This window comes from Leishmania martiniquensis, chromosome 26, assembly GCF_017916325.1.
Source record: "Leishmania martiniquensis isolate LSCM1 chromosome 26, whole genome shotgun sequence".
NCBI classification, from domain to species: Eukaryota; Euglenozoa; class Kinetoplastea; order Trypanosomatida; family Trypanosomatidae; genus Leishmania; species Leishmania martiniquensis.
In genome coordinates, this window is record NC_090161.1 from 150,536 (window position 1) to 161,734 (window position 11,199).

Genomic DNA, 11,199 nt, shown 5'->3' on the forward strand with positions numbered 1-11,199 from the left:
GTTCTACGTGATCACTGCCGCCAGAATGTCTGTCAGTAAAGTGTGCAACGGACTCGTTCGGGTGAGCAGAAACAAAACAGATGACGCTCTCAGAGAGGAGGCGGCGCACATTTTTTTCTGGCCCGATTGCTGCTCCAGTGTCGGTTACGGCTGATAAACACCGCTTACTGGAGGGATGCGTCGCCATTGTCGGCAGCGCTTGTGCGTGGGTGCCGGGGCCATCCAGGTTCGGCCAGGGTTGGCACGACTCGAAAGAGCAGAAATGGGAACTCGCAGCCTGGCAGTAGTGAAATAACTTCATGGCTGACTTTGGCGAGCCAGCGCCATGGCTGCTGTCCCCCTCGCTCCCTACGGCGACTGTGATGCCGCGTGCACGACGAGCTCTGTCGTCTCATTTAGCTTCAGGGGCAAGCATCCGAATTCGCACGGTGCCGCACAGCCGCAGCTGCAGTCGTCGGGTGTCGACAGCGTACCTACGGGCCACGGGCGTACCCTCCCAGTGTCCCTCGCTCATCCGCATCGGCGGTGAGGCAGTTGTAACTCAGCTTCTGGTGTAGATGTTGGTCTCTCAGGTCACAACTTCGGTGCATAGGGCAGGGGGCACAGCTGCTAACGTAGCAGCCCCATTCCAGTTGGATGGCTGTGACAGAGGTACCTTTCACCGTCAGGGCGGCGTCGAGCAGGCCACGCCCTGGCCATCAACACGGTTGTTGGCGCGCGTACGCAAGTGGGCCTCAGGGGCATCCCCGTCCTTCCCAAGCACCCCGGCAACGGAGTCGTCCGGTGGAAACTCAGATGATGGCCCTAGCTCGGTGCTCGTCAGCCCCGCGCATAGCGGTGTCAACGGAACATGCGCGAAGAGCACACGCGCCTCCTCTCCCTCTACCATGGGAAACACACGGTAGTTTTCCGCTTCGAGCTGTGACTCGGCCAGATAGCGCGTCTCCATTGAGCTGTGGGAGCGGTAGTAGAGCCACTTCAGGCAGCGAATGTGGAGGAAGCAGGAGCCGCTGCCGACCTTGAAGCGTGGCGTCATCGACCGGCTGTCATGTACGTGCAGAAGAAGCCTTCGACGTATACTGCTGCTCGGAGGCGGATCGCCCACTTTCGATCCGGGCCGTGGCGTGAGCGCATAGAAGTAGTAGAGGAGAAACATGTACGGCTCCAGGACGGCAAGAGCAATGTGCGGCACCACCAAGACGAACGCGAGGAGGGTGTCGACGCTGAGGATAGCCAGCCACGACATCACGTCGGCGTCCGGCTCGTCGAGAGACGGCAGAAACCAAACGCGCGTTGTGAACGGTACGAAGAGCATGCTGAGGCAGAAATAGAGAAAGAACGTCGCGGAGCCGCTTTGAAGGAGAAAGTTGTTGCCGGCAAAGCTAATGAGCAGCGCGTTCACCACGTTTACCAGCGGGATGCACCGGAGGCAGAAGAGGGCACGGTTCAGCGCGCTGTTTACAAAGAAGAGGTCAGTGAGGGCTGTGCTGACCAAATTCTCCGTGCCCGTGGCCGCCACGATGGAGTAGACACCGAAGATGGCGGCAAAGAGAAGCGGCACCACTGAGGGCAGCTGCATGCGCACAGCCAAGAGCTTCATCTCCTCTGAGGACTGCACGGCGAGCGGGAGATTCACGTAGACGGTGAGGCACAACAACCCCAGGTTGGCTGCCAGCAGGAGGATGAGGAGTGCCTTCCGCTTCGTGACCCCGTGCCGGGCCTTTCCGGGCTTGTAGAGGATCGGAAGAACCCCTCGGTAGTCAAAGCGGTAGGCAACGGACTTCTTCTGCAGCATGCGATGGATGCGAATGATGTCACGGGAGTGCGGGAAGGCCTGCAGGTTCCTCGCTGCGTGGTCCACCGCCTCTGGGATGTGGTGGTCAAAGCACAGGGCGATCGTTAGCAAATTCTGCGCCGCTGGACTGTGCGGGTAGCGCTCCGACAGGAGCACCGCCTGCCCTAGGAAGTCCCTATCGCCGCACATGATGGAGAGCAGCACCTGACACAGCTCCGTCAGCCGGGAGTGGGGGTAAAAGTGCAGCATGCGGCGCGCCATGTCGCGGCTGATGTCTAAGATCTCTTTGCTCAGCGTCTCGCTCTCCTGCAGTATCGCGTCCTTCTTGCAGATTGCCTCCCGACTCTCGGGGTTCGACAGACACGCCTTCGCCGCCTCCAAATCGCTGAACAGCAGCGCCTCCAACAGCTCGAACCCGACGTGAAAGGCGAAATAATACACCTGAAGCGGGAAGCAGTCAGAGAAGGCGAACTCGACGGAGCCGACCACCTCATCCACCGCGGCGACGGCGCAGCACACGTCATCCCAGGCACCGCGCAGCTGCCCGGCGTTGTAGAGAACCACAGCGCGGTTCATGTGAAACGGGATCATCTGTCGCGTAGAGGCGTACAGCGGCAGGTTCGACGGGTACAACAGCCGGTGTGGCTCGGACTGCAGCTTGACGGGGATGCCGCCAGCGCACAAGCCGCCGAAGAAGGCCGGAGACACCGCGATGTACGCCAAGAGGTGCGGCGACAGTGTCACCCCCAGTACAGACGTAGCGTCCTCTAGCGCAGTGCCTGTTATCACCACGACATTGCGCAGCGTGTCCAGAAGCAAGGCATCATCATGCATACTGCTTTCCGTGGCGCTGCAGCCGCGCACCTGCATATCCTTAGCCCGGTCGAGCGCGATCTTTGCCACCCTCATTGCCGGCTCCACCATGCCCAGCTGCAGCAGCGTCAGCGCGTGTACGGACTCTGTGAGCACATACAGGTACCTTTGGATGGTCGGCGAGAAGTTAGCAGCTGAGTCGGCCAGTGCCGCCACTCGCTTCACGTCAGCGCTGGCGCCCGTGAAGCGAACGGTGTCCGCCATGACGGTCTCATTGGCAGCCGGCAGCGGCAGCCCGAAAAGTGACAGCGAGCACCCAACGTGGTAGCTCAACGAGTCGTCGGCGTAGTCGAGAAGGGTGACGACATCCTTGCCAAACTGAAGCCGCTCGCCCACCTGCAGGCTCGACCACGCTTGCATGAAGAGGGCAAGGCGGACGTGGTACTCCATGCCAGGAACATTAGGAGCGTGCGGTAGCGGCGACCGCGCCGCCGAAAAGGTCGAGTCGTAGTGGTGACAAGGCAGCGCCTCTGCCTCGCCTCCAGCAGCACCGGCCTCCGATCGCGCGTCCAGAGGGTGGTGGCTGGTCCCTATTGGCTGGGTCACCATCCCGATTTTTTCCGCCCAGTGCAGAAAGCGTGACACTGCCATCATACAGGTGCGATAATGATGCGTCTGAAAGGCCGTCACCGCCGTGATGAAGAAGACGTCCCACTCCACACAGTTAGAGAGCAGCAGTGAGGCGGTCTCCTCCTGATGAAGAGGGCGCGGCGTGGTGGAGGCCCAAGCAGGTCCATGTGTCGATGCAGGCAGGAAGGTTGGGGAACAGCGGGAGTCCTCGCTCTCGCAGTTGCTTCGCAAGGGGCTCTTGTGGGTGGCCCTGTCGCTGCGTCGATCGTTCCACGACGAGCGCGTACGGCTCCGCTTGCGTCGCCGCCCTTCCCCAGCGAAGTTAGTGGGGCAGCTGCCGTTGTTGCCCTCCATCATCACTGGTGCAAAGGGTAAAGTGAGGGTGGTTCCTGTCCGTGTCGCGGGGGTAGAATCGCCGTCACAGGCCCTGCTCGGTGGCGTGGGTGGACTGGACAGTGTACCCTCCAGCAACTCGGCGGGTGGCGTCGATTCACACAGCGCAAAGTAGCAGCGAAACCACAGGTTAGACGGAGCCTCGTACCCGTCACCAGCCGACGCGGCGGTGGTGACAGGCATGATGGCGGCTAATTCAACGGCGGTGTCACTGCTCGAGCCCATCGGCATTATCGCGCTGAAATCTGAAGAGCTTCTTCTCTGAGCCCGGTGCTGCGTGGTCGCTGGGGACAAAGTCGCGCTACTTGGGCCGCCGTCGTGGCCGCCAACGTAGGAGGCTGCAATGTCCGTCTTGGTTTTGCTGGGGTTCGTCGGCTTTCGACTCTTTCGGCTGCTGGAGCTTCCCGTGGGGGTCTCGGGCGATGTGCACAGCACTAGGCCCACCGTGTACCAGCGACGCACCTCCATCATGTCCATGAGCTGCATCGATTGCAGCACCACGCGGCACACTACGGCCTCGGTAACTCGCGTCGGATCCACATCGAGGCTCGATACCTGCAGGCTCCTAGCTGCGCGTGGCTGCGTGCGGTGCTGCTGCCACTCGAGCATTACTGTTTTGTGTCGCTCCGGGCAGCAGGCACTCGAGAGAAGTCGCTGGTGCTGCTCGTACAGCACAACGCAGGTTGCGATCACATACGACTCTAATAAAATTAAGCCGAATTCCACCTCGCCGCCCAGAATGGCGCTCGCCGCCCTCGCAAGCGCGTCACCGTCCGTTTCGCTCAGACGTTTCGCCTCGGCTATGCAGCCGGCGGCCATCGCTTCCCATGCACGAGCGGAGCGCACGTGGCAAATCGTATCGAGGCAACTTGGTGCCGGATCTACTGCCAATGGTGGCCATTGGGGGGCGGCGCACTGCGAGGCCGACGGGAGCGGCATCTGGGAGATCATGCTTCTTTGCATTGCACCCGTCTCCCCGTCCGAGCATTCACGTGCATCCTCGTGCACTACGAACGCCGCGCCCGCCGAGATACTGCCGGGGCAGGCGGTAGCGGAGAAGGTGCATGACTTCGTGCAGTTGAGGCCCGCAGCGGTGGCGGTGCTAGCGCCATCCGCAACGCTCTGCGCCAACCTGGTGACGGCGAGGCGGCGAGCGTAAGAGAACGGCGCCCTTTCCACCCCGGATGGAGCCGAAACGTGAGGCGGCGTGCGCTGCATCCCAAAGGAACATGAAAGAATAGAGGAAAGAAGAGTAAATGACAGCTGATGTGTGCACGAGCGACGCGCGAGGAGAGGGGGAGATGGGTGTGTCGGGGGGGGCGACGGCACGGCGGTAAGAATGGCGTGAGTGCGCTACAAAAACCGATGAGAGCCTTCTGCGTTGCGCAGCAACGCACACGAAGGCGAGAGACCCCCTGCGAGGCGGTTCGGCAGAGAGCGACAGAAGGGGCGCCAAAAGAGGAGAAAAAAGAGGGAAAGGGAGATGCGGAAAGACAGCCGAACGAGATGAGATGTGCCGTGTGCGCCGTGCGCCTCTGTGCGGAGGGGAGGCGGTGAGCCAAACAGAGCAACACAAAATAAGAAAGGAGAAAACGTGAAAGAAGCAGCGCAGAGAGCTGAGGCACCCTCTCACAAGAGACAGACGACGGAGGGCCAGACGAGCAGACGGGAGGACGTGGCAAGGGTGGCCAGCACACGGGGAGAGAGGAAGGGAGCTGAGACGCAGGCACGCAGGCAAAGGCGCGGCCGTGGGCTGTGCTGCGTGGTCCTCCCCTAATGGCGGTGTCGAGACGAGGCTATATACGAAGAGACTGGTGAAGAAGAGGAAGAGAAGTGCGTGCCGTACGGAGGATAAGGGGAGGAGGAGAGGACGGGTACACCCACCCCTGTATGTGCGTGTCTCTATGAACAGAGAAGTCGCTCACACACTCCACAACGTATCACCTCACCGCTCACTCACGCGGCGCCCATATCCTGCCGTATCCTGCGCTGCCCTCCGCCCTTGCCTTTGGGGAAAACTCACGTGTCTTGCCAGGCGCGGAGAGCGAATGGAGGAGGAGGAGGGGCACGCCTCACATGCCACAATGAGATTGACAAATGTTGCGGCGTGCGGGCCTCCACGAGAGAAGACGAAGTCCGCCACAGCTTCAGGGAAGCCGCTTGTCGGCAACGCCGTCTCTCCTCCTCGAGAAGGGTGCGAGCGCGATGCGGTGCTGCAGTGCGCGTGAGTTTCTGTGTGTGGAGATGGCGCACAGGAGCGGGGGGACACTCAGGGGAAAGAGGGATGGCAGAACAGCATAGCAGAGAGTGAAAGCGGTCCGCGAGGGGCGAGTAGATGAGCGGGAGCGGCAAAGGAGGTCGCTGATGGCACCCGCGCGCGCATAGGCACCTCCGAGGGAGGGGTGCTTTCGGGACTCGAAGCTCTTCGCGCGCACACACACACACGCACACGTCTGTGTGTCCTGCGGGGCAACATCCGGCGGGTCGGTGCCGCGCCTGCGGACGTGCAGCTCACTCGCCTTGTCTTCTCGAGGATGTGCGATCAAAGCAAAAATGCGCATGTCTATGGGTGCCCGCCGGTACACGTAATGTATGGCGGAGTGCACAACGCCGGCGGCCACTCTCTTCTTTTTTTGTTACTCGTGGCGGTTGGCAAGCAAGAGCGCAACGACACCTCTGGGGGAACGTTGCAGGAGGAGGCTTTGCCCCGGCTGCGCTCATGGAGACGCACGCACACAGAGGCACCCCACCCCTCACTAGCGCTGTACGCTGCCCTCATACGGCTACCCCCTGAAGGCGGTGCTGCATCGCCACGAGGATCTGCGCCATTTCCGCCGCGCCAGCTTTGGTGCTCTCGTGCCGCCGCAGCTCGTCCAGTAAACGCAGCGCTGCCGCGGCACCTTGCAGAAGAAAGACACGGTGCACTGCCTCATACAGCTCTGCACTCGTATACGAGGATGTTGCCGCTGCCACTGCGGCAGCCGGTGACAATGACGCGGGAGTTGGGCCAGAGGTGCGTGGGGCTGAGGGTGAATCAACACCTGCGTGCGGCGCCGGCAATTCGGGGGAGCTGCACTGGACCGCCGGCCCGCTGAGGCGGGGTGCATCGTCCACAGATGCAGGTGCTGCAACGTGACCGGGCGTCGCTGCATGAAGAGTATTACCTCTATCAGGCAAGCAAAGCACTCTCGCATGCACCATAGACCGCACTGCAGGACTGCAGTAATCGAGCAGGCGGGTCGCCACCTCCGCCGAAATGCCGTACGCCTGCACAGCGCCCCACACAAAATCAAAGAGGGGCTGCAGCAAAAGGCCCCACACCTCCCACGTCGCTGGTGCCACCGACGATGGCGACTGTCGCGCAGCGCTCGCTACCACCGTCGGCGTCAAATGGGAGGCGCACGCCAGCAGTGCGGACACGTCGCCCACGGCCGCGATGTCCTCCATCGCCCGTCGGAGAAGTTGTGCGCACCCGTGCAAAAACGCGACGACCCGCATTGTCACCGGAACGCCGCCATCACGGGCAGCAAGGCCGGCCCTGCACCTGAGCAGGAGACCACTCATTCTTAGGGCAGTAGAGAAGCCGGCGAAGACGGCCACCGCGCCGGCTGTACTCACCTCATCTCCGCAGAAGCACGCGTGCAAAAAGGCGTGCAAAGCGTCGTGAAATGCCAACGTAGCCGACGAGTGGTACGAAGCGGCCCCGTCCGTATCGGCCCGACTACCACGGGGCGCATCAAGGGTATACACAGGAGAAGCGGCGCCGTGGTTGTACGGATAGTTCAATTCTAACAGTGCAGCCTCGAGCACCGTCTCCAGAGGCCACTCCTCCTCCGTAGTCACGACTGCAAACGATGGCGGCGATCGCATGCAAGATGGAGCGGTGGTGCCCTGCACCGCTGCTTTCCATGCACTGACCACATCATTGCCTCGCATGAGACAAGCTTGCGGGAACAGCGCGCTCAGGGCGTGGGCGGTCCATTTCAGCGCCGACGCTGCCCGCGACACTTCAGCGGTGGCGGCACCTTCTCCTCTTCCCGCGACTCCGGTACTCTCGCTGGGGCAGAGCTGGAGCAGCGATGTGCACGATGGCCACACAGAGGGGAGGCACACCGTCGCTTTCCACGCCTGCCGAGCTTCGCCACTACTGCTGATGACGATGTACAGGGTATCACTCATCATCTCTGTCGTCAGCGTCGCGCCCGACGTGTTGGCGGCAGAAACGGCGCAGACGAGGCGCAGTCGATTCGACGGGAGGGTGAAGGATGGCGGCAGCGACGCAAGAATGGGGGAAGGGATAAGGGGCACCGGCAACAACGGCGAAATGGCCGCGTTGGTCGAAGCAAAAGCCGCCGTAGCGGTCGCCATCGCTGTAAGGGAGAGGAACAACACCCGTACCGGGACCTGCGAGCGCGCACAGTGGACGAAGCGATCGCCAATGGGTGAGGTGGCCGTCATCGAATGCATCGCTGAGGTCGCGTCCCACGACTCCGCCGCCCCCACCATGCTGTTGTGTCGGCAAAGTAACAAGAAACCCGCATGGCCGCCGCACGCCACGTACTGCGCATCATGAAGGACGTGCGAGGGGTCGAGCTGCACCGCACTTGTGAGTGTGGGGCCGACGTCCTCGTGCTCCCCCATTGCACCGGTGCCTGTCGACATGCTCACCACGCGCAGCTGCGAGCCTGCTCTGAGCAGCCACACCTGTCGGTTAGGGCTCATGGCCAGCACTGAACAGGCGCGATGCCGCCGCTGACGGCGGCGGCCCTCGCCCGACTCGAGCACGCCCGATAAAGCAACAGACGGCGCCTCCGTGAGCGCCAGCATCCTGGTGAACCTGGGAGAGTGGCGCCACTGATCGGCGAATCGCCACGGCGGTGCGACGAGAAGCGCGCCGCGACAGATGCCATCACAGGACCGAGAGGCCGGCATGGATGCTGCGGCGGTGGATGCGTCGAGCTTCGAGCACAACAGATGAGCGCCAGCGCTGCACGTGTAGACGACGGCTAAAGAAAGGTTGTCTTTGCCCTCCACAGCAGCACTTCCGCGCATCATGTCGGCCATCACACGCTCGAAAACCAGCGCGTGGCCTTCGCTTGAGTAGAGTACCAATTCCGCGGCAACGGAAAGGCAGCAAGACGCGCCGCGCGAAGGAAACCTGGGACGGCACCACGCCCCCGTCACACGGCAGCGCAGTAGGGACCGAAGGACGCGCTGTCGGGCGGACGCACCGAGAAGGCCGAGATGAAGGTGCAGCGGCTGCAGAGCGCCGCTTCTCTGCTCTACGTCATGCAGGGGCAAATAGTTTCCGCGCAGCGCCAGCGTCGCCGAGGCGCCTCCAGCCTTGTCCGCTGCACACACAGGTGTGGACTCGTCGCGGATGAACGTGTCATCCAGCAGCACGGCTGCGTCACCGCCTGGCATCAGGGCCACTCGCTGCACACTCTCACTGACGAGGCGAGCAGATGCGTGGTAAGTCATCCTATACCTTTTGTGCCTCCAGCCAACGGAGGGGCGCAGCAGTACGAGCGCGCGACGGCACCGCTGCGGAAATCGAACGAGAAGGGCAACAGTCGGCAGCCTCCTCGCCAAGCACGCCGTCGCCTCCAGAGTGGAGACACCAAGGCGATCCGCCGCGCAGCTGTCCACGCACGCGGAGCGACATCCCTGACATCCAACGCCGACACTCGATGACCTCGTGGCAACACCGTCAGCGCCCCCGGCACCCCTGCCCCGCAGGCTCCTGCTCCCCACCTTGCTGCCCGACGGCTCGCTTAGCAGGTTGGCAGCGTGCACGCAAGTGCTGCACGTGCTTACGTCCGTGGCGACAACATCCGCAGGAGAGAGCGGCAGCTTGATGATTCCGTCCAGCAGCGCACAGATTTTTTGAGCGTTCTCGCAGGTGACGCGAGCGAATTGCGGTTTCGACTTCCCCTTCGCGACACCGTGGCAGCAGCCGAAGAGGTTAGCGAGCCCGTCCGATGCAAGAGAAGCCTGCACCTGAATGACGACGTCCAACGTGCACGTCACCGTCACAGAGAGCCAAGCCGGAACGCGGGCGGCGGCGGCTTCTGCTGTGCTGGCAGGTGGTGCCAGCTCGCAGCAGCACGCAGCTGAAGCAGCGCAGAGCAACGTGGCATCTTTCAGTGATGGGTCGCCGGAAGCGACAGAAGCGAGCGCGCTAACAAGATCGCACGGGCTCTGTTCGACCGCGACCGTCTCCATTTCGTTGGAGACCTTCAGCGGCACTTCTACATGCAAACTTGCATGAGAGGTGCCAACAGCGCCTCTGAGTGCCCAGGCAGGGGAGGGTTCTGTGATGACGGTGGTGGCAGCGTCGCTTAGATAGTGGCTATGTGGTGACGCGATACAAGAAGCTTGCACCCGTTCCGTGTATGTATGTGTGTGTCCGTGTCCGTGTCTGTGTCTGAGGAGCGAAGGCCGGTGCAAGCGGGGGACACATGTACATCATCAGAAGTGGAGGAAGAGATGAGAGGGCATTGAGTCCAGAGGGAGAGAGAAGTCGGCGTGCAAAACGCAGCGTCGCCTCGGCGTTATACGGATACGCGTCAGAGGCTGAGAGTGTCAGCTTTTACGTGCGTGCATGCATGCCGCCCCTTACGGCCGACGCCGACGCAGCACAGCCGTAAGCACATGAAAAAAAAACCTATGACAAATGGAAGAGGGGAAAAAAATGCAGCGGCGGCCGCAGCCATCGGCGCAGCTACGCAGGGTGTTCGTGAGAAGGGGAGAAGAGAAGGTGAGGCAGTACAGGTGGGCCGAATACAGCACAGGAGATCGCAGCACACAGGTCGGTGCAGGGGACCCCGTACACGCGCACACGTAATGCGCCCACTGACAGCTTCTGAGCGCCCGCTCGACACCTCCGGCGCGGAAGAAACGAGTTGAGCTCCACCGCCAATATCTCTCTCGCGCATCCTCCTCACTGACGGAAAGAAAGGCCTCCGCCATGTTTGCTTTCCATTATGCATGAGGATGCTGCTTGGCCTTAGTGTGTTTGTGTGTGATATTATACATGGGCGTAGAGCGGAGAGAGTGGGAGGGAGGGAGGAGGGGGCGCCATGCAGAGGTGGCCCCCATCGAATGAACGCGGGCGGAACGAGGGGAAGCAGCGGAGAGGGGACAACGAGAAAGACGTAAAGGCAATAGAGAGATCGCTCAGTCCTTCAGGAAGAAAGTGTTCAGCTGCTGGGCGACTCGGGGCGGCAAGCACTCCCCCCTCCTCTCCTCCCTTCCTTAACCCACCCCCGCTCTTCCCCGTTCCACGTGTGACGCGCCCGCGTCGTCGCCGTCTATTCGCCCCCCTCCCCCGACGGCGCACCAGCGAAACGCCCAAAAAGAGAAAGAATAAAATCGGCAGCGCTGCAGACACGTCATGAGGAAGGGGAGGACAGCACCAACCCGCCGTGAAAACGGCGGTGGGTACCGTCACTGGTGCAGCTGTCTGTTGTGGCTGCCGGGGAGGAGCGAACTAACAGCGAGGGGGGAAAAGGCGGGAGAGCGCAGCAAGGATGAGGCGCAGGAGCGTGGTGACGACAGCTGAGACA

At 62.1% G+C, this 11,199-nt stretch overlaps 2 protein-coding genes across 2 annotated transcripts; both read right to left on the reverse strand.

Moving 5' to 3' along the window:
- Positions 1 to 664: 664 nt before the first annotated feature.
- LSCM1_04058 (uncharacterized protein) lies at positions 665 to 4,849 on the reverse strand (the record flags this gene model as incomplete). The annotated part of the gene is made up of 1 exon (XM_067321583.1): positions 665 to 4,849. One exon carries the CDS (start codon positions 4,847 to 4,849, stop codon positions 665 to 667), a length of 4,185 nt encoding a protein of 1,394 aa, XP_067177814.1.
- A 1,557-nt stretch (positions 4,850 to 6,406) lies between these two features.
- Positions 6,407 to 9,856, reverse strand: LSCM1_04059 (uncharacterized protein; the record flags this gene model as incomplete). Its single annotated transcript, XM_067321584.1, has 1 exon — positions 6,407 to 9,856. The coding sequence occupies one exon, from the start codon at positions 9,854 to 9,856 to the stop codon at positions 6,407 to 6,409; it is 3,450 nt and encodes a 1,149-aa protein (XP_067177815.1).
- Positions 9,857 to 11,199: the final 1,343 nt, after the last annotated feature.